Source organism: Acipenser ruthenus, chromosome 1 (assembly GCF_902713425.1).
Source record: "Acipenser ruthenus chromosome 1, fAciRut3.2 maternal haplotype, whole genome shotgun sequence".
NCBI lineage: Eukaryota > Metazoa > Chordata > Actinopteri > Acipenseriformes > Acipenseridae > Acipenser > Acipenser ruthenus.
The window spans coordinates 11001581-11025995 of NC_081189.1; the positions used below are offsets into that span (position 1 = coordinate 11001581).

General features: G+C 41.0%; 1 protein-coding gene across 3 annotated transcripts in view; it reads left to right on the top strand.

Annotated features, from left to right (window-relative positions):
- The window catches only part of LOC117404077 (PDZ domain-containing protein 2-like), a 121032-nt gene that overhangs the window by 19690 nt on the left and 76927 nt on the right, over positions 1–24415 (top strand). For 2 of the 3 annotated variants that reach the window (XM_058999301.1, XM_058999361.1), the window contains exon 2: positions 3449–4317. In XM_058999301.1, the coding sequence (XP_058855284.1) occupies positions 3830–4317 (488 nt within the window). In that variant the 5' untranslated portion in view covers positions 3449–3829. Of the gene's footprint in view, positions 1–3448; positions 4318–16052; positions 16835–24415 lie in introns of those variants that run through there. The other variant, XM_058999429.1, reaches the window with a different exon arrangement.

Consider the following 24415-nt stretch of genomic DNA (forward strand, 5'->3'; position numbering starts at 1 on the left):
GGAGAACAAAGTTGGGCTTTGATATTGTAGGCCTTTTAAAGATCCTGTATCAGTTTAACCTTCATAGTGTTGAACATCCATTCATTTTCAATTAGAACCAATTTTCCCTTGCCTTAAAAAGTGTTTGTGTCGTGTTGTGTTTTGTCATTCTCTCGTTTTGTCAAAAAACAGATTATCACCACATTTGGGTGCTGTGCAGCCCCTTGTGTAAAAACCGTATTAAGTAAAGTAATTTAAGAGCGCATGTATTTGCACATCCCTAGTAATGCTTGTAAAATAGGGGAATGTAAGCAAGGTTGCAGGAGATGGCTGTTGGCATATTTCAGTAAGCAGTAACACAGGGAAACCATTTGCAAGGGTGATTTACAAGAGCCTTGCCAAAGAGGTGGGTCAGCACAACCCTCGTGGAAAATTGACTGTGTGTTCTGTAAAGGGAGAATCGTACTTCACCACATTTGTATTATATTAAATACACCTGGTGGAAGTATGATGAGAAGGATTGTAAGACCTAACATAGCACATGGATATGGGTGGAAGCTCTCTTCAAACAATGCCAGTGTTGGGAAGGTACTGCTAATACAGTCCCAGTGCACCGGCAATTGCCAACTTTCTGAATCAAGGAATTATGTTCCTGCTGTACAATATCGATGAATGTCTTGGAGGTATTTTTTCTAGAAAAGAGTCATTTTTTAAGTAAAGGAAATGTGCCAAGCTTAATTTTGGTACATCAGCTGTACTTTATTAAAAGTAAGGACAGGATTGCGGTGAAAAACGTCCTTCTTGCACAGAAAATGAATGGTGCACACATGCTTTTAAAACCCCTGTGGGTTAGAATCAGAGAAGATGAAAGAAACCAGAGGAATGATGTCAGATTTCAGTGCAGTTTTTCTCGAATGTAGACCACAACCTTAAGAGGGACAAGATGTTTCACCGAAGCCAGAATTAGAAACTCGCTCTGAAGGACGATGTGATCGTCTCGTACTTTTAACATGTGGATGCAGAGGCTGGTCAGAAGATGAGTTATGATCTTGCTGTTCTACTGTAGATGAAATCTTGGATTAATAACTTTGTATTTTCCACATTTCAAACTACGAAAACAAACCCAAGCAATTCAGCTCTTCACTTTAATTTGAGTCTAGTGGAATATAAATAAACTAGGCCTATACAGATCAGAGATTGTCTAACATCGAGGCACTGCGCCTGTACATATTTTAATGTTTTATGGTACACCTTTGATCTGGCTCTATTATCCATCTGAGATGCAGGGCTTGAGATGTCAATTGTTTGTACTGTAGGAAGGGTTTGTTTCAGCTCTGTTAAGGATGAATGTGTGAGTCACAAATAGCTGTTTTTAGTATAGATTACAACAAAACACTACTTCCAGTAGCTGCCTCTATTGTACGTATTCCAAGAAAATCACCATTATTTTTATATTATCATTCCCGTATCCTTGACCATGATCTAGTTTTGACCACTGTTTTTCATTTGACATTTGGTGCACATAAGGTTTTCACCAGCAGTTGTTTTCAAAGTCCCAGCATCCAGGGTTTGCAGCATACTGTACTACACAGATGTAGATGAGCAGGGTATCTTTCTAAATAACTATACAGTGTTGAGACATCCAGCAGGTATCTTTGTAGACAGTGTTTGATGTGGGAAGTACTTACTGTAAAGCTTCAGACTTCTAGCTTTCCCTGTTGATCAGTTTTTTTGCTTCCTCTACACTTCCTTTAAATAATACCAAAATACTTTATGGATCAACATGTGTTGAAACCATGTGATTGTCGTGACTTCATTCACAATTCAGTATTTACAATGTGATAACCGTGCATTATTTAGTTAGTGGAATTAGCCTTAGTTTAGTTTACTCATCGTTGTTTTAACGGTTTAGTTCAGACATCAGCCACTCCTACAGTTCGAGAGGCTGGGATAACGGGCAGTTTGGGAACATTAGATACTGTAGTGTCTCAGTGTGAACCAGACACACGTCTCCTGCTTCAGACATTAATGTAAGTCACAGCTGCAGCTTGAGGTTTATGCATGGATTAAAGTTTGCTCTCCTTTATCCAGTAACCCCAGTGACCTTCTCCTACACTCAGCCATTCCCCTTATCTGGCTGGGTTTATGAATATAACCTTGGGAGACAGCTGCATAGCCACAATGCTATCTTGCACTCTAGCTGCTAGCATGGGTGCCAATGACATGTGGTAGGGAGGCCCCAATCCTTTTCTGTAGCTGCTTTTGCGTATGGAAGTCTTTCACCATCGTGGAGACTGAGATTGCTTTCTGTCACAGGGATGCAGACCAGTGATCTTTACCAGCCTATGTGCATTCCTTATTATTATTATTATTATTATTATTATTATTATTATTATTATTATTATTATTATTCAGGGCAGCAACAAAAGGTAACCATTTCAGAATGAATATGCTGTTAAGTGTTTAATAAACTGCAGTAAACTTCACATTGGAGCAGAGCACAGTTTATGATGTGCTATTAGGTTAGTTATAAAGGTCGATTTTATAAGAAATTGGGTTTGTAGTAGTGGCTTGCTTTATTTTATTGATCTACTTATTTAAACAAAAAAAAAAGCATTCCACAGTAAGACATTATGATGTTCAAGAATACCAGTTTGGCTTAGTGGGTACTAATCTGTGTTCCTTGATAGGATGCACTTTATTAATGATTCAAATTTATTTGAGCAGGTTGCAAGCACCTTGTTCACTGGGACATCCTGTCTGCAGCAGCCTGGTTGAGAGAACAGCTCTACAAACACAGTGTATAATGAGAAGAAAAACAATCATTAGTTAACTACAGTACATAGCAGAGTGGAAACATGGGAAACAGGCATGGTACAAACCCGCAGAGTACTACTTGGTGAATGTACAGTAAACTGCAAAATAACTGCAAGTGCACCTTAGTAAACTGTAATATGACCTGGTAACAACCCGTTCAATTTCAAGTATTGTTTGAGCTTTTCCTGTAATAATATGAATGGTTTGGGAGAACCCCTTTCACCTGAACGGGACTGCTGTAGAATGCTGATGTTGATATACGTGCTTATTATGACATATTGAGGTCAGCTATCTGGACTGAGGGCATGTCAGCAGTAAACATCTAGAATGCTTTTAGAACTCTGATAACTACAGTATTTTAATAAAAAAAAACTTCCTTTTCATTTATTATTATATCTAAATTCTCTAAATTTAATATGTTTGACAGATTCAAAGTTTGCACTTCAGAACATTCCATCTGAGCAGAACAAACCCTCAATTCATAAGAATCTGTGTGGTGTCTAGGTTCAGATGCTTTTATAGTTAATCCAGTACTTCTGTAAGCTTTTCAATCCTTTTAAGAGTAATTCAGAACAGAAATATCTCAAATTATTTTGAAGCGATAATAATGTTCCATTCCACTAAAATGGCCCAACTGCTTTTCTCATTTTAGGTGAACTTCTAAGAGATTTAATGACGACCCGTCACATGATTTGATACTCTCCACTTCAGCGCTACTGGAATCTACTCAAACAAGAAGCCAATGACACTTGTTCTTCAATTACTGCTCTTTCCGTAGCCTGGCTCCTTGGCTGCAGAATCTTCTATTGCATGACATCATGCTTTAACTGGTGCCAAGTCGAATGGAAGGAGGCGTTCAGATGGCTGTTGATTTGATTGTTGGCCTGGGTGGTGGGGTTTTAACTTGTTGAGATGGAGTTTTCCACAGCCAATGGTTTTTGCATATTTCTAAGGATTTGTTGGGTTTCCAAAGTCGCTCCAGCACTTGACGGGCTTTGCACATGATGTTGGGTAACACCAGGCAGACGCTAGGATGCCCATTACCCAAGAGAATGCTGGGAGTCATCTCCCTCTGCTGGAGTGCTGGCTCCACACCCAGGCAGAACAGGACCCCGAAAGGGAGGAGCAACACTTGTGCCAGGCTGCCATCCAGAAGCTTGTGGAATACATTCACTTAAACTTTAGCGATGGGGAGAGCGCTCTGCAGAGCTCCACCCAGGGGGATGGGATGGAACTCCAGGTCCGGGCTGTGTGTCTCTCCAAGTCGGCCGGGGACGGCAGTGAGTTCGGCCTCAGCTTTGGCAACATCCCCATCTTTGGGGATCCTGACGGGAGGAAGAAAGGTGGGAGGAGGAGGAGGAGGAAGGGTGACAAGGGGCCTGTGCTGGACGTGGGGTGCATCTGGGTGACGGAGGTGAAGAAACAAAGTCCTGCTGCCAGGTGTGGGGAGATCAAGCTGCGAGATGAGCTGCTTTCACTCAACGGGCAGCTGATGATTGGCGTTGACGTCACAGGAGCGAGGTAAGCACAGTGTCCTGCACTATTGATCGTGGTTGTGTTGATGTCGCGGGAGGAAGGTTAGCACAGTGTCCTGCACTATTGATCGTGGTTCTGTGTTGATGTCACAGGAGCGAGGTAAGCACAGTGTCCTGCACTATTAATCGTGGTTCTGTGTTGATGTCACAGGAGGAAGGTTAGCACAGTGTCCTGCACTATTGATCGTGGTTGTGTTGATGTCACGGGAGGAAGGTAAGCACAGTGTCCTGCACTATTGATCGTGGTTGTGTTGATGTCATAGGGGGAGGTAAGCACAGTGTCCTGCACTATTGATCGTGGTTCTGTTTTGATGTCACGGGAGGAAGGTAAGCACAGTGTCCTGCTCTATTGATCGTGGTTCGGAGCATTTACAAAGGGAAACATTTGTTTCACCACAAGGATGTTCTCTTAGGCTAAGTGTTCTCTTAGGAGGTGTTCCTATGCACAGTATTTCACATTTTTCAATTTTTGTCAGTATATGGAAAACTGCCAAGTGGTATGTAATTTAATATGTTAACGTAACATTACAATATAATGCAGGGCTGCTATGAAAACCTTGTATGATTTTTTTTATTTTAGCTTATTTTAGCGAACCCTCCAGACCATAATAAAAACAGGCTTGTTTGCTGTAGCCCGTCCTTCTCGTGATTTTAGCTGCCACCCACACAACTTTGTGCACTTTATTTGTATGTATAGTTTTTATCAGATGTTGTACTATCAAAGAAGTGTATACAGATTAGATTTAGTTACTGTACAGCAAACCAATTTATAAAGGGTGGCCTGACCAAACTCATTTTTGCCAGCAAACCCAGAGTTCAAATCCGCTATTCCCATGAAAAAGTTGGCCTGCATACCAAGTGGTTAAAACATTGGCAATATTTCAGAATGAACTGCCCTCTGAGGCTTTAATTAAAATAAGTATATAATGAGAGTTTTATTTGTCATTGAGTGCTTTTCATGTCAATGGTTTCAGTTAATACTATGGGTCCAAAAATATACCGCAAATGCATCCAGAATCCCTCCGTTCAGAGTGTGTTCCGGTTAGTTTGTCCTCTTTTAAATGTGTTTTTTTGCATTATATGGAAATATTCCTGTGGTTTAGCTCTAGCAGTCATAGCAAAACATTATACATGTGGCTAAGCTGGGGGCAAGCCTCTATGGTTTGACTGGTGTATAAATAGTAAATAAACAGTAACTGGCGGTGGATGTATTCATTTAAGATCACCGCTGTGTAAAATGACAGTGCTCAATTTCCACCATATAAACTGTAAAGACTGAGGGCAATGATTGTATGTATAATTCCCCACTGTAAGTCTCCGGATCTCTTTGGAATCGGGGGTTTATATAGAGCTCTGCTTTAAACAGGCTCCAAGCCCTAAGCATGCTACTATAAAACTGGGAGCTGGGATATATCTAGACTTACCACGTCTGTTAAAAAGATATATGCTTATCATATCCCAGCCCCCCCACACTCCGCAGAATGGCAAAGGCCCAAGGCCTCCAACTCAGTGACTCTGGATTTGGTGGCACTGCTCTTGTCCCAGTTTATTCGGGCAGAAGATGCCCTCTGAAAGGCCTCCTGGCAGCGGCACAGTGCCTGCACGTCATGCTGCCTGGTGACAAAGATGGTGATGTCATCAGTATACGCGGTCACTCTCACTGGTTCCATAGGGCAATGGGGAATCACCACTCCAGTTAGTACTGTTCGCAGTCTGTGAACGAGGGGCTCAATGTCTAATGAATACAGCATCCCCGATAGGGGCTTCCCTGACGCATCCCCCTACGCACTGGAAATGGACAGCTCAACGCCCCATTGATCTTCAATACACAAAAAATGTATAAAAGAGTCCAATTTAGGGTTTAAAAACAGGATTGAAACCAAAAGCTCCTAGGGTTTTATGGAGATAGCCATGATCTACCCGGTCAAAAGCTCCTAGAGTTCTGTGGAGATAGCCATAATCTACCCGGTCAAAAGCCTTCTCCTGATCTAGAGATACAATCCTGGCATCAAACCCAAACAACTTGGAGGCCTCCATTATATACCTAACTAGGAATATGTTATCAAGCCTATTTAGCCTATTGTCCACTGCTTTCAAACAAATCTTATAGTCCGTACACAGGAGGCTAACTGGCCTCCAGTTTTTAATAAAGCATAGGTCCCCCTTCTTGGATAGCAAAGTCAGAACAGCTCGTCAGCAGCTCAAAGACAGCTCCCCCTCTCTGACACTCTCCTCCAGCACCTGCTGGAGATCCTCTCCCAGCTTCCCCCAGAATGCCTTGAAGAACTCTACAGTCAGCCCGTCGATGCCGGGAGCCTTCCCAGTGTGCAGCCCCTCGAAGGCAGTAGACAGTTTCAGTACAAATAAAGATTCTCAGTGTCTCACCGTCACAGCCACTCACTCAAACTTCCTGCACTCCCAGAAAGCACCACGAGAGAGAGAGAGAGAGAGAGAGAGAGAGAGAGAGAGAGAGAGAGAGAGAGAGAGAGAGAGAATATGAATTAGTTGTTGATAATTAAGATTTTTGATTAGATATAAACATTAATGTCTCACTAAAATTTCAACGTGCAATTGTGGTAAACTGGAGAACTGCCAAGATGGCCACCAAGCAACCATATTGATTTGGAGGACAAATCAAGAAACTTCTCCCATGGAGGACTGTTCTATCTCGCTTCCAAGCACCACTCAACCCGGGTTGAAAACCCTGCTGCCCTTGATACTGTGTTTCCCTGTTAATGGGAACCAAGCTGACCCTGATTTTTTTTAACCTTTTCCCAAAGTGGGTTGGGTGGAAGTACGTCACAACACTGACGAATCAAGTGATGAGTGTGAGTTACCATTTAATCCACATCCCGGGAGAGCAGGTTTCTCTGTGCCTTAACATTCTGGAATAGTTTTTTTTTGTAACAAAAAAATCCAAATAATTGTTAGGATTATCAGAGGCAAAGCAATACTGACCATTCTTTCGGTTTGGTCAGCAAATTAATGTGACCTTAGCTGCAAAACTTGCTGGGAAACAACCACCAACATCAGTAGAAAAACTTGTATTGCACGGAAACAGTCTTTTCAGAGTCTTTTCAGTCAGACCACCAATGGGGGTTCAGGAGGAATGCGGGAGAACCCGGATCAGCTCGGATTGGAGGTCAATCCGTGCTCATGGAAACAAGGGAACAATGTCAATAGAACAAATTACAACAGACATGACTTTCTATGTGTTCTTTCTGGTTGTTCTGCAGGTAGTTAACTGCTTTCAGTCTGGAAATAAAAGGAGAACTGTAGTCCTTATTTTGGCTGCTGTGCTCCACTGTGCTGTGCTCTGCTGTGCTGTGCTCTGCTCCGCTGTGCTCTGCTCCTTGCCCTGGGTTCATCTCCCACAAGTGGAGAGACTGCTCCTTATTTGTTGCTGCCACAGTGTGCACGTGTATTTGGCAGGGATAGTATTAACCCTGCCCCTGCCAGACTGGAAGAACAGCAGTATACCAGGGCTTGCGTACTGTCTGTCACACACATTTTCTTGGAGTAAAATGAAGAACAGATATCCTACCCAGTTGTTTTGCATTGCTCGTAAAGGATAACATTTGAGGGTACCACTGAAAATGTGGGACATCTGCTTATTTAATTTTTTCTTCTTTTTTTTGTAATCTATTCAGCGATATGTAGTGAAAAAGAGGCGTTCATTTTGGGGTGCCACTTTGCATGTATTTTCAGAGCAGACTATTGTCAGTTTATGGAGACCCAGTAGTGTATCTGTGTGGGTAAGATGTCCCTGATCATCAAACCTCCCACTCCTGAGCAGAGACGACTATCCCAGGCATTGCAGACCTATGTGGGCAGACACTGGAAACATCCCCAGAGATCATGAACTGTTTTTAACTGGTTTGGCACGGTGGCAGATTTGCTTTGTGTAATGTAGGCCTGTCACAAAGACGGCCGGAGTGGGTGGCGTCAGACCAGATGCAGGAAATAAACAGACAGAGATTTGGGGTTTGGTGAAGCTGAGCGAATGCTTTCGCTCAGCATTTAATAACAGAACAGAAAATAAAAGGTTTGAAACAACAAAACACAGCACACGGCACTTGAGGCCAAAATAAATAGACAAACAAAACGGACTAGAAAGACAAACAAACACGGTGAGCAGATAACAATATTTACGTTCTTTTATATTTACTTTACTCCTTCTCTCTCTCTCCCGTTCTCCACTCACCGAACACCCAACCCCGACTGAATGAAATGTGCATCTATATATACTGTTGTGCTGGGATTCAATTACTAATTAATTATTCACTTGAATCCCAGCGCGTGAATTAATTCTGTGCAACCCCGTGCTCACATATTACATTTAACCAGCACGTGAAGTGATTTGTGCCCTCCTCGTGCCTAAATACAAATCTACCTTTTTAAATCACACGTGAAACACAGACCCGTTTATATCCCGTGTACCAATGACTATACACCAACATTAACACACGCACGCAACATACAACACATAACATGCACACAGGGGCGGGGCACATTGCCACAAGGACACACTCTATTTCAAGGCTGTGTTAATTAAACTGATGTGAAGCTTGCTTAGCTTGTTAGCATCATCAGGAAAATACAAGGGCCACAAAATTATGACCGCTCTTTGTGGAAATGGGCAGGTCCTGTATTTACACACAGATCAGTGCAGGGCACAGCATCTGCACCGGGTCAGTTTGTCTATTTAGTGCCATGTGTTAGTTACATTATTCCAATATGCAAGCATTTAAAAAAAAAAAATGTGATGAAGTATACTGTTTCTGATATGCAAAGATTTGAGGGGGCAGGGGGAATTTGTTTTTTTGGAGCTATTCAGTGAGTCACAGACACAGACAAAAGTGCAAGTTAAATTACCCACACGGTTAGTAAGGGCCGGTTTATGCCATTAGTGTGTGGTTCTAAACTGGTTGTTAGGGCTCACAGTGCAGTGTTTTTTTTTATTTCATTCTAATGAAAGGTTATGAATCTAGTATCTTGAGCTGACCCACATACTGTATCCTTACAGTACAAACATACTTCTAAATTACCCTGGTTTCCCCCTGCGCCACCAATCCTTGGCTTCTTATTTGAGACTGTACCGTACTTCCTATTGTGTCATATTGTGGTCCAGTGGTGTGACCAACTATTGAAGGCTGTTGAGATGACCAGACTAAGCTGGGTTAACCCACTGTGCTGTAAGACTAGTGCATTAACCCACTGTGCCACATGTAAGACTAGTGCATTAACCCAATGTACTGTAAGACTAGTGATTTAACCCACTGTGCTGTAAGACTAGTGCATTAACCCACTGTGCCACATGTAAGACTAGCGCATTAACCCAATGTACTGTAAGACTAGTGATTTAACCCACTGTGATGTAAGACTAGTGCATTAACCCACTGTGCCACATGTAAGACTAGTGCATTAACCCACTGTGCCACATGTAAGACTAGTGCATTAACCCAATGTACTGTAAGACTAGTGATTTAACCCACTGTGATGTAAGACTAGTGCATTAACCCACTGTGCCACCTGTAAGACTAGTGCATTAACCCACTGTGCCACATGTAAGACTAGCACATTAACCCACTGTGCTGTAAGACTAGTGCATTAACCCACTGTGCCACATGTAAGACTAGCGCATTAACCCACTGTGCTGTAAGACTAGTGCATTAACCCACTGTGCCACATGTAAGACTAGTGCATTAACCCATCGTGCTGTAAGACTAGTGCATTAACCTTTTGTGGTCCAATGTCGGACCCTGTCCGACATCATCAAAAAGACATAGAAAACAGGTCTCTAGTCGTTTTTTCTCCGGAAAAAGCAGAGAAAACCATTAAATGGTCGAGTGAGACCGATAGGAGCCGAGAGAAGCTGAAAAAAAGGGGCGTATCTCATGAATAGAGATAGCCCCGGCGCCACATAGATAACACGGACATAAACAAACAAGATAGCTGCTTCTGCATCCAGCGCTCAATGAATATCACAAACGTTTGCAGACTTTTTTTTAGATATTATAGTTATAAAATAATGACTTGGATAGCATTATTGAGGAGTTTGATGATAAAACGAGTGATGAGGAGATGATTTATCGGTATGCACTACTATGTAGATGTATGTGAAAAATACAGCGAACAAGGGGTGGGGTGGGGCTGGAGATGCAGTACTGAGTATCCTGTTGATATGCAGTGCCTTTTAAACCTGTTTTACTGTGAAAAAAATACTTTAAACAGTGCTTCTAAAATAAACTGCGCGTGTAAAAATAAATTGGACCTGACACGCCTGAGACACGCTGAATAAATGGACTGCTAAGGGTTAACCCACTGTGCCACATGTTAGGCTAGTGCATTAACCCAATGTGCTGTAAGACTAGTGCATTAACCCAGTGTGCCACCTGTAAGACTAGTGCATTAACCCAATGTGCTGTATGACTAGTGCATTAACCCAATGTGCTGTAAGACTAGTGCATTAACCCACTGTGCCACCTGTAAGACTAGTGCATTAACCCAATGTGCTGTAAGACTAGTGCATTAACCCAGTGTGCCACCTGTAAGACTAGTGCATTAACCCACTGTGCCACATGTAAGACTAGTGCATTAACCCAATGTGCTGTAAGACTAGTGCATTAAACCAATGTGCTGTAAGACTAGTGCATTAACCCACTGTGCCACCTGTAAGACTAGTGCATTAACCCAATGTGCTGTAAGACTAGTGCATTAACCCAATGTGCTGTAAGACTAGTGCATTAACCCACAGTGCCACATGTAAGACTAGTGCATTAACCCAATGTGCTGTAAGACTAGTGCATTAACCCAATGTGCTGTAAGACTAGTGCATTAACCCAGTGTGCCACCTGTAAGACTAGTGCATTAACCCACTGTGCCCCCTGACTCAGAGTCCATTCTGTGATGTGCATGTGAATGCAATGGGGTTTTAAAATCATATTTTGGTCCTAATTGAACAGATCTGGTTTGAAATGCCTAGAGATCTTTCACAGAGTAAGTGGGGCCTCAGTTTTATGCTTTGTTGGAAGGCTAGTTCTTCATCTGTCTGTGTGCTGGGTGCAGATGAAATATGTTTTGTGATGTCAGTGATGTTCAGATATAAATGAGCAGCCTTAGAAGTGAGAACGTACGGCAAGGTTATACGACTGTATAACTTGAATTAAAAGATGTGCAGAACTATGGGACAGTCCATTCAAAGTGACTATGATAGTGGGGAGTGATTTCTTTTGTACAGTCAGTAAAACCTTCTGACTGTTCTGTGTGTCAGATTATATTAAACATACCACCATGTCAGTTGTGGTTGCTGGGTGCTTTCTCCTTTTAATTACGTCCCTGTGGAAATTGCCAGTGTAAATTTCAGTTTGATATCCCGATACCCGTCTGTTTTTCTATTCCAACCCGTTCAGCTCTGGAACATTCATGGCACTGCAAAGTATGGTAGGAATTCAACGTGCTTGTGTTTGACATACCTTTCAAATGTACTGTGCAGACGTTCACAAAATGAACACAGTAGCTCCTTTGTTTTCAGCTTATGTAACATTAAAAGGGATTAAAGCTTCAAATCCTGGCTATCACCAACTAAATCCTGCATTGACTGGATTTTGCAGCATTTTTAAAAAACGGAACACCCTGACATTCCACTGCCAGGATTATCCCTCAATTAACGAGCACTTTCCACTAGGGGGCAGTAGCTGATAACCTTTCTTACTTTTCAGTACCTTTAATATCTGGCTGAACATCCAGCTGGTCTATGCAGGCTAACACTGAGGGGTTTGTGTGCTGTTTACTGGGGTTGAAGTGATCTGTGACGGGTTCCGCTGCATTAGACACTGCAGTAGAATGAGTTGCTTTCTACTTTCTGCAGTACAGCTGGCTTCCAAGACCATATTCTGTAGCATGGCCTGTTGAATTGCATTCAGCTCACCTGAGATGCTAGTTCTCCAGACTGCTGTTGTGTAGTCCTGCGTTCTGTAGGTTGTTGATTCGTGCTGTTCTAAGTGCTCTGGGAGCAGCCACACTTTGATTAGTATCTGTTCAAGTGAATAATGTCTCAGTCGTCTGAAAAACTATTTTTTAATCTGATCGTGATTTTGAGGTTAGTACTGCAGGTCATTGCCTGTCAGTCCAGACAGTCCTGGCACTGTTTCAAATCTCTTTCCACAGTCACTTGGAGTCTGGATGCTGTGGTCAGTTTGTATATATTTTTCTGAAGATGTGTGTGCTGTTTGTTCTATTGGATACAGAGTGCAGATGAAAGTGGCTGCTTCTGCAGGTAAAGACTGTAAAACTTGCCTTTACTCATTAGAGACCATCAAATAAAACCATATGCATTTCCCATACTAAAAGTAAGGTTGTAATACAGTGTAGTGGATGTGGGCGTGCGAATTGTGTGCTCTAACACCAGTACAGCCCTGTGTAATACATGCAGTATAGTGGATGTGGGCGTGTGTATTGTGTGCTCTCAACAATACCAGTACAGCCCTGTGTGCACCTACAGCACTTGCTGATTGAAGTTTACATGAAACAAAACAAAATCGTGGGAACTGCAAAGAGGAAGAACATTATTGGCTTAGTAGCTGCCTTTGCCTGTTGGAGCCTGACTGAAAACACTTACACATAGAGAACACTGGATTGAGCAGTCATTGCCACTATGCAATTCATGTTATCCGTATAATCTAGTTGGCTGGAAAACAAAACCCAATGAAAGGAAGATGTGCGTGAATAATGAAATAATGAATGAATATGGACAAGAGGACACCTTTGGATGTTGACAAACTATCGGCCCCGATAGGACAAAGGTCACCATACTGGAGCACCACAGCCAGTACAATGCTCCCTGTGAAATCCCCAGAGAAGACCTGCAACTTCACACAGCCAGGATGTGAACCTGCACTCCCTAACTGTGTAGATACAGTGACAGAGGATTGAAACCTGGTCTCCAGGCTTTGTGTCAAACACACTGTGTATATATAGTGACAGAGGATTGAAACCTGGTCTCCAGGCTTTGTGTCTAACACACTGTGTGCACTGCCAGGCATCTTTAGAGAGTTCATGAGACATCCTAACTTTTAAAAAATAAGTTGCAAGTGATTTGCTTTCTGTCCATAGCAATTCGACATTATCCAGTAGCTGAGTGTGGCCTGTTTCTTTAGGAAAAGGAGCCGCTTCTTTCAGTAGTGCTGGTGGTCTGTTACAGTAAGATAAGCTGGCAATGTTAGACCTCTCGCACTTTGGTGCTTCCAAGCCTAGTAGCACCTAGCATGGTTGCTTCATGTCCAAGATTTCCTCTGCATGTTGGCGATTGGCGCTGCTGTTTCATTTTGACGGCTAGAATTTGGATTTCCAGATTAAAATGAACAAACAGGGACACCTAAAATATACAAAGCCCTTTGTTACATGAAATACAGGACAGGATCAGTAAGGCTAATTCAGCAACACGGAGGAAACACATGTGATGCCCTGAGATACAGTATGAGGGGATTTAATGAAAATATATGTGTATAACTTTTTTGGGAATGGTGATGGGAAACGACCCATTATCAAGCAGATTGCCTGTGCGTACTCCATAATCTCTGTTCAAGTAAATAATGTCCTGTTTGGTGCAATCACAAGCTGGCACTTCCTGTAAAGTTGCAAGTTCCTGTCATGCGTATGAAGGATCTATTTCTGAATACAGAGGACGATTGTGCCAGCGTGCTGACCAGCAAGTTTCTAACAAGTTTCTGATACAGTCCCACACTGCAGCAGTCGCTTTAGTGTATGGTAATACACATGTTTCACAAATAGAGGGCAGTGTAGTTGCAGCCTGTGCTGAGAATCTAAACAACTGCTGCGTTTATGTATTTCTGTATTTTTGTTAAGAAAGTTCTGCCAGTTCCTACCAGTATTCCGTGGTTAAGCTGCGCTCTGAAAGACCTTTCATAATTTCACCTGCCAGGACCACATATTTGAAATGAGTGGGCGTGGGTTTCACAGAGGCTGCAGGGCTCACCACAGACACATCCTGTATAACACACTGACATTGAATCCACAGCAAGGCATTTGAAAATACGATTCCCAGGGTTTCTTTCTCATGATAACCCTCGTGCAAGTTTGGGCAGAGTCCCCGAGAAGCCGTCAGTGAAGGGTGTAGGTCTGGTTTCAATTCCACAGTCAACTGATACTTGTAATATGTGGTAAAGTAATACAAAATATAAGAATGCAATAATGAAATGTGTTTAAATGAGACTGGAAACCATTTGATACTAGCTTCTCTTTATGTCATTTTAGAGATTTTTGATGTGTATATATTTGTTATAATTATGTCTCTTTAGAAAGAGTCAGGGGTGTAGCCAGCACTAGAGAATGTGTGTGTGGGAGGAGCTTCTCTAGCACTAGAGAAGTGTGTGTGGGAGGGGCTTCTCTAGCAGTAGAGAAGTGTGTGTGGGAGGGGCTTCTCTAGCACTAGAGAAGTGTGTGTGTGTGTGGGAGGGTCTTCTCTAGCACTAGAGAAGGGTGTGTGTGGGAGGGGCTTCTCTAGCACTAGAGAAGTGTGTGTGGGAGGGGCTTCTCTAGCAAAAGAGAATGTGTGTGTGTGGGAGGGGATTCTCTAGCACTAGAGAAGGGTGTGTGTGTGGGAGGGGCTTATCTAGCAGTAGAGAAGCGTGTGTGGGAGGGGCTTCTCTAGCACTAGAGAAGTGTGTGTGGGAGGGGCTTCTGTAGCATTAGAGAAGTGTGTGTGGGAGGGGCTTCTCTAGCACTAGAATGTGAATGTGGGGAGATCTTCTTTCAAAAGATGGGGATAGTTGGACAGAAACTCTTTATTGAGAGAAACACTCCAAGAAAGCTACTTACTATAACTGTGCAAAAGTAGGTTTCACAAGCCAGCTACAGCTCTGGTTGTTTTGCATCACCCTATAGAATTAACTAATGTTGCTTCATAAAGTCGAATGAAACCTGCTGAATAATGTTACGTTAACATATTGAATTACATACCGCTTTGTAATTTTCCATATACTTTACGAAAAAACAGACAAATTGAAAAATGTGGCATTTTGAAATCTAACATGAAATACTGTACTGCTATTATGGCTTCCGGTAGACTTTTTTGCAATATCATTTTGTAGTTTCTTTGATTAAAAAAAAAGATCTATGTTCATATAGTTTTTTTAAACTTTATTTTTTATTTTTTATGTCTCAATCCTAAAATTTTTGGTGATGAAAAAACTTTTGGCCAGAGCTGTACTGTACCTTGTGCCCCCCAAGCTTAAAAACTTATCACCTCCTTTCTTTAAAAAATCTCAAACAGGGATTCATTACATGAATTTGCCAAACTATGCTGTACATGCGTATTCTATATATTTATATATTTATATATATATATATTTGAAGGATCTGTCACTGAGGTGTTCCCATGGTTTTCAGTAGACATGTAGACAGGTGCAACCGAAGATTGACTATGGTAGTAAATACCAATCTCAGAAGTATGGGAGTGCTTTTATTTGTGTAGCAGAGCAATGAAAAGTCAAGAGGTTTTCAAACTCTGACCATGCCACATGAATAAAAACATAAACGAACAAAAACAGGGATCCAATTAATCCAGCTATATACTCTTCAAGAGGTCTGTTTTTTTGGTGTGCGAGCTACTTTTGTACAATCCCTTTTTTCCCTGAAGCATTCAGCCATCCTATTAATGTTACTTGAGACAGGAAGCACTGGAGGAGTGTGATGTAAACAGTTTAGCTGCCCAGATCAGGCTTCCTAAGTATTTTGCAGCTGGATCAGCTCGCTTTTGGTGGTGAAGTGTGTTTTTTCTTGCAGGATCTCTAGAGTAAGGACTGATTGAAGCTGAGAAAAGGGGAGGCTTGAGAGATGTAGTGAGATGGGTCAGACGCATTTAGACAGTAGCACTGAAGGGCTTAACCTTTGGCTGTGTGTGTTCTGGTAGGTATTCTTGCGTGTCAGCTAAACGGTAGTGGTGCATATTTTGAAGTACAGTAAAAAGAAACCTTTGCTGTAAAGTCTTTAGTAGCGTTCTCTCCTACTGAAAAATTCAAACTGCAGTATATTTGCATGAAAAAAAATGAATAGGACGGAAAGCAAATAAAATATGTAAAAACAACAAAAGCATTTTATCAGCTCTGGTAATCTGCAAATACTAACGCGGGTATTGCAGTACACACACCGAGTTTTTGACAAGCGCAGGCAGCGCTGCTGCTGCTGCTGGTAGTCTCAGAATCACTGGATGGGTGAAGCACGCTTCGTCTCCTGTACGGCGAGGCTGGGTTTGGAAGAGAAACTGAAACGCATCTGAAGTGCCTCAGTGAGTTGCATAAATCCGTTCCTTCAACAGTGGCCGGTCTCTGGAGGCCAGCGGACGATTAGACAAATTAACGAGCCCATGAGATTGCTAAACCCTTCTCAATGCAGATTAACCCCGGGCGCCAGCTGCTTGTGACAGAGAACTCCGTGGATACACCGAGACCGAGAGAAACATGAGGGTCATTTAAAAGGAGCAGGTATGAAAACAATTTTGTTACCAGTCTGGACCTGCGTGTGATGGAGTTGTAGTGCTTCTGTGTAGTACGCTTTTTCTGTCGAATGGGGCATATATAAATATATAACTGATAGTTAGTACCAAATACACTACGTAGTGGAAGGTATACACTGTTTGTACAGTAAATAACTAGTTATGTGGTGCACATGGGGCATTTGTTTTTCCACGATTTACATTGTATTACTTTTGTGAAGTTATAGGTTTGTTTTAAAAAATGTTTTTCTCCTTCATATACCGGTACCGGAATAAACGCTTTAAAAGTTGCATTTTTTAACAGAAATAGTTATTGTTTAATATTGTTCTTTTGCTGCCCTGAAGTCCAATGTCGTTTGCAAGATCTTGACGTACAGTAATGACTATCAAGTTTAACGGGATGATTTAATTCTCTAACAAGTTGCACAAACGCATTTAATTCTACATTACTGTTTTATACGATGACATTCGTGTATTAAAAAAGGGCACCATTCGAGCCTAATGTATTAAATGTATAGGATCGTGAAAGTCACCAAACAGCTCTCTATAAACTGTATTTTGGATTCGTGTTTCATGTTGTCAGCTTGGTGAACCATTGGAAAAATGAAATCTAATGTGTCAATCAAAAGACATACGTAATCAAGACAAATAAGTCAGTTAAAGTTCCACATGCATGACCAATTCGATGTCATGCCTTTGTGAAGGACTCTTCATTCTTGCACATTATTTCAGAGCAGTCAAAACAATGCCTTCTGGGCAGTCGTTATGAATGTAGTCATATCCTCACATTGTAGTATGCTGGGGGTGGGGGCAAGGCTTAACCTTCTTCAGGAAACAACTCAACTGTGTGTGTTACGAGGAGTGGATTAATGCATTCACTTGCTCTACTCTAGTCGACATACTTTTTGTTTGTTGTCATTTTAAAGCTTTTGTGAAAAATAACATTTTGATGATGATGTCTTCCTTGGTTGGTAGTAAAAAAACAAACAACATTGAGAACACACGCACATGCACTCGCACACGCACACTCACACGCACACGCACTGGCACTGGCACTGGCACTCACACTGGCACATGGACTCGCCCACTCTTCTAACATACCTACAGTAAAAGTAATGATTGATTTATGTTGTCACTTTTGAATCAGTCACAGCCGAGCTGCTTAGTGGAATTGTATTTTCCCAGATTGCTGGTTTCGTCATAAATCCTCTTGTCTTTGTCCATTTTTTGTGAAAGTAACATGAAACTGGAAGACAAATTTGTTTCTGTTAGTAAAAGTCCTTACACACCAAGCACATCCCGTCAGAGCGGCAGTGTCCGCTGTAACATTCATGTTTTACAATTCTGTGCAGCTTTTAATATACGCCTATTTTCTGAAACTGGACTTCCTGTGTAGTTTTAATGAATGAGTTGAGTGAGTGAATGACACTACTCAGGTAGGCGGGTCAAACAAGCTCTTCAATCGTAGCTCTGTCTCTGTCCTCTGAAAACATAAAATGAAAGATCTTTGTGATTAATTTCAGACTTTGACCGGGCAATCCGCAAATCACCCAGTTTCTGGGTTTGCCTGTAACACTGTAAATAATGACAAAGATAGTCGTCATTGCTGTGAGTGCATGTCTGTGGGTCAGATGCACTTAAGAAGGCAAGTTAGTTTCAATAGTAAAGATGTACAGTAAAGAAAGACTGCTCTGCAGTGCAGCAAAGATAACACCACTCAAAACGGCAGACTACTGAAATGTATAATGTTTGCTATTTTATTCCTGCAAAAGACACACCTCTTTATTAACTGGTTATTATGCAATAGTATTTTTGTTACAGTGCCAAGTGCAGAAGGATACAACAATATAACTTCTGATTGATTGATGACTTTGGTATGAAAGCAGCCTGACAGCGTCAAAATATGCCCGACACTGACGCTTTGACACTGAGGCTTTGACACACCACGCTTTGACACACCACGCTTTGACACGCCCCGCTTTGACACTGATACTTTGACACGCCACGCTTTGACACTGACGCTTTGACACGCCACGCTTTGACACTGACGCTTTGACACGCCACGCTTTGACACGCCACGCTTTGACACTGACGCTTTGACACGCCACGCTTTGACACGCCACGCTTTGACACTGACGCTTTGACACGCCACGCTTTGACACGCCACGCTTTGACACTGACACGTTGACACGCCACGCTTTGACATTGACGCTTTGACATTGACGCTTTGACATTGACGCTTTGACACGCCACGCTTTGACATTGACGCTTTGACATTGACGCTTTGACATTGACGCTTTGACACGCCACGCTTTGACACGCCAAGCTTTGACACACCACGCTTTGACACACCAAGGTTGCTTTGAAAAGACCTTAAGAACAGTGCACGATGTCACTTCTGGGTGAAATGTTAATTTGCTAGTTCTGAATTGTAGCAAACTCACATTTACCATGACTCTTCAATGCTTTGTTCTTTGTATTTTGAAAAGGCTGTAAAGGCTTAAACAGTAAATACAAATAAAAATTTTGAACAACACAGTATTTTACTAATCATTTAATCTGAAAATGTCCTTCTTTGTGAGTATCTTGCATTGATTTTTGCTTTCTGGTCAAAAAGTTTTATCACTTATAGTAACTTTGATGCATTGTAAATTGCTACTATTGAATACTGTATGTGAACTTTGAAATGTTTGAAAGAGTAAAATATAAAGGTGACTAGAAATATTGAATCAGTACTAGAAAAGATGTATGATAGTTTAAATGTAATCTATTAAACAGAAATGTACAACTTTATATTGAGGGTTTTGCGAGTTATTTATGAAAATGTCCTGCTTTTACAGTAGGTCCCCTTCTGGGGTTGGCAGCTAAATCCCTCCTAAATAATGAAGTAAAATCTGTTTACCCACACACTCACACACACGCCTTCTATCTCAGATGAAGCTCATTATTCAACAGTCACAAATTAGAAGAGGCACATGTTGCCATGGCAGATCCTTTCATATGTTTACAAGCTGCTGACCTCAGTTTTCCTACAGAGGCTGTTCATTGCGGCTCAGCCCACGTGAAGCAATGCAAAGCTGTGTTACTGTAAGCGCTGGTCTTATGTTTGTTGCTTGGGTTTATTGTCTGGTGCACCAATGAGCAACGCTGATGCACAGAACAGCTGTTAAACTCAAGTGTGCTACAACTGGCACCACTTTATTGACAAATTCATATTTATATGCTTTTGAAATCAGTGGAAAATGGAAAGAAAATCACTACTCTTTTTTTTTTTTTTAACACTTCGTGAAGGATGGTTTTCAAGCAGGGGGATGTGAATTGTGGGCTCTTTAGATATAATGTGGTCCATTTGTATCCTTACTACTTACTACCATTATTATTATTATTTATTTCTTAGCAGACACCCTTATCCAGGGTGACTCACAATTGTTACAAGATATCACATTATTTTTTAATTTACATATTTTTACTTTTTTTTTTTTTTTACATACAATTACCCATTTATACAGTTGGTTTTTACTGGAGCAATCTAGGTAAAGTACCTTGCTCAAGGGTACAGCAGCAGTGTCCCCCACCTGGGATTGAACCCACAACCCACTTTTCAAGAGTCCAGAGCCCTAACCACTACGCCACGCTGTTGTTGGTCCCTTAGATCTAATTTGGTTGAGGTAAGATATTAGGAGATGCTGGGCAGTTTGATTAGTATGCTTTAGGCTTTTGCAGATTCTTGCAATTGATGTTTGTCATGCTCTGTATGAGGTGTTTTGGCTCATTCTTGTGTAACAGTGGGTAAGGGTGTCCTCAGTTTCATTCATTTGCTATCTGCCTTCTACCAGTTGTTCGCCAGTAGTTCCCTGAATCAGAGATGGAGTGTGGGACATGACTGTGTTATGGCCCCCTCATGGTCCACTGTGCATGTTATACCTGTTTGGCTTCTCTAGCAGCAGTTTCATGAAAATCTGTGGAAGAAGAAAATGTTTCTATTAAGAAATCAAAAGCAGTCACGGCAAACGCCACCCATATTAAAATGCATTAAAGGGCAGCACCTTTAACCATAATGTCTTTCTTCATAACTGTGGTTGGCTTCAAAACTAGTCAGGGAATACATTAAAATGGGAAAGCTAAGAAAAACAAAGTGCTGCTCTCGTCTTGGTCTAGCCTGTCACACAGAAGTATGTTTGCATTTAATATTGCGTTTCAAAGTGAATCAAGAAGTTATTCACAGCTTTAGAGCGGAAAAAACATTAAATGTTAACAGTTCCCTTGAGTGGCTGTGCTGAGCGAAGTCCCATTCCTTCCCATGGCCCAGTGAAGCAAACGGAAGCAGTACTCACACTGGCAGCAAACGCAGAGGAAACAGCACATCTAATACCTCAGGATGATCTAGTGTGTGGGATTGTCCACAGGGACACTTTTCAGCTTTCCCACTTATTTTGCACTGTAGATATACTGTGCAAAACCACTGATGTTCAGCTGTTTTCAGTCTAACTGAACTAACCCAGCTTTTTATCCCAAACAGGAATATACAACTGTTGTGTTTGTACAAATCACACCTTTTCATCAGAGGTTTTTAAACATCACACCCACTGTAGCACACTGGCACATGTCATTTTCTTCAGAGGTTTCGCTGAATAATACGCGATTTAGAATTTCAGTAAATGCTTAATAATAGGGTGAGAACTATTATGTTTAGCATGTCAGGCATGTAGGGGTGCGACAATTAATCGATGCATCGATTGTTGATCATCTGTCCTTAGATTTTACCGAGCTTTGATTACATTTTGGTGAATCGATGCATCGAATTAGTACCCAGTTTGAAGTCTCCTGTTGCCGTTTTGCATTAAATGGATTGTGAGTGCGCTGCTTCTACTGCTAGTACGGTAGATTAGCACGTTGCTAGGATACACACTTCAAGCCTACATTACGTGTTGGATAAGATAAATCAGAAGTAGGCCAAGTATTCACATTTTTTTAATTTAAAATTGTTTTTTTTTAATCTATTAAATCTACCAATTACCTTTTGTTTCAAAGCATGTTGTGTTTGGATTGTATGGCAATATTATAGAAAAAGCAGCTGAATTTAGTACGATAGTTACATTAGTCAGGGTTTGTGAGATTAATTCAAATGCTTTGCTTTTGGACATAAAATGTAAACAGTATTGAACAACCATAGTTCAGAAATTACTTCTGTTAAAATATAGTATTTTGTATTATTATTACAATGTTAATCTGATGCGGACGCATGCATATTCTTTTCAGGCTCCTACATTCATGTTTGATAGAACATTTTCAAATTATTTAGTAAGGGGTGCGTTTTCAATTCCCATTGAGGAAAGGATAAATATAGGAAAACATACACGTCAAAGCGACCGTTATTATAATGCCATTGCCTAATAATAATAATAATAATAATAATAATAATAATAATAATAACAACAGACACTTTTAGAGGTGTTTTTCAGAGTTGGTTGATATTTTAAAAATTCAATATTATTACAGCAGCATTACCGTAGCATTAAAAATGAAAGGATGAATGAATAGCCTAGGCAAGGTGCTGGAATGAGCAGGGTTCTGATTAGGAGAAGCACACGAGATGACACAGAAGTCTAACACTGTCCTTTACTTTGATTAACAGCTGCATCACCGATGTGGACTGTGCCCTCTTCTGCGCCCCACCTCTGGACCTTTTGTGACCCACAGTTTGGGAACTGCTGATCTGCATCTCTTCAGCTGGTCTTTTTGTCATGCAGCTGGCACTGTCAATAGGGATTCTAGTGCGCTTTAAAAACCATATGAATCTAAAGTATTTATTCTACGGTTAGCAATGTTTTTTATTTACACAGTATGATTAGGCTTACATTTAGGGTAGTACCACACAGAAACCCAGTAAATGAAATATCATGACTGCTCTGGTTGTGAGCTAAAGTCAGAGCCCGTCATAGACGGGACTACAAGTGGGCAATCAGGGGCATTTACCCTCTCACTGCTTACAACATGCTCCACGCTGCAGGTCTAATACATCTTCCAGGTATTGTTATAACTTAGTTATATCCTGGCTGTTTAAGCACAGTGTTACCTGGACTGATTCTTTGATTTTAGGGTGTCGTTTCTATGGTATTACTGTGCTTTTACTTTTTGGCCGTTTATTGTAAAAGGAAACTGTTTTCTTAAACGTTACAGGTATGATTACATGGTAGCTTACATTTTCTTGATTTTTTTAGGACAGATTGCGTGATTGAAGTGCAGTACTTGCCTTTTATGTAACCTTTTGTGCTGAACTGCACAATTAAAATACAGTTATTTTAAATACTTGAACAAAATTACACAATTTTCTTTAGCACATGTTTTGGAAAAGAAACAAATGCTTGGGGGGGGGGAGTTGGTATTTGCTGTTTTGCTTTTAGTTGTTTTGACACACTAAGCATTTACTCCAGCGTTGGGTTTGCAGAAGATATTTTTTTTCTAAAGGGAACAACAAACTGGTAAGGTTGCAAATTAAGCATAAAGTAACAAAGGTGTATATACAGTAGTGGGCGTTGAAATAACACATCCCCATCTTGGCCGGTTTTGCCTAATGTTCTGATTATTGTCCATGCCTAGTGGTACATCAAATATACTGGATACCTGCATAGCCACACTTTCTGCAGCGTATCTACATGATGGTCTAGCTGTGTGCTGGAATTTGGTACAGTGCTGGCACAGAGGACTACAGTATATCACATGGTTTATTAAACACCTTGCATTTCAACATCAGCGTGCTCTGTACTGTAGCGGTTTCAACTGGGTTTTAATTGGTAATATATAACACAGCTTTTAATTGAGTCCTGTGTTTGAAAATAAAAGCATTTTATTAAAAAAATAATGCCTTTAATAAATGTAATTTCTGGACTGGCTGGTACAGTTAAAATCAGAGCCTAGTTAAATTAATGTTACAAGAATGGTGCAGACCGCTGTCCTGTGTGTGAGGCTTGTAAGGATTGGTGTACAGTCAGAGGCTGTCCTTGCACCTCCAACCACACAAAGGAAATCTTTCAGGGCCGGCCATCCGTCCGTCATGCGTTTTCATGCTTTTCCAGCTGGCGAACCACATTTCCAATTGTTTCCAACTTGCTATTTACATTATTGATTGAGTTTTAGATTCTGGAGACACATTGAGATGTCAGTCTATCCATCCTTCTTTATGGCATACATTTACATTTACATTGAGCATTGCTTATCAAATTGTGATGAAATATTTCATTACTAGTTCGTATTCTGTACTATTTTACACAGTACAAGTGAAATATTTCATTACTAGTTTGTATTCTATACTATTTTGCACATACAGTACAATTGAAATATTTCATTGCTAGTTTGTATTCTGTACTATTTTGCACATACAGTACAATTGAAATATTTAATTGCTAGTTCGTATTCTTTTCTGTTTTACACAGTACATTGAAATATTTCATTGCTAGTTCGTATTCTGTACTATTTTACACAGTATTATTGATATATTTCATGACTGTCAATCAATCTTTTATTCATACTTTTAGCTCTAATTTTGAATTTACAGCTGTGGTGCGGGATG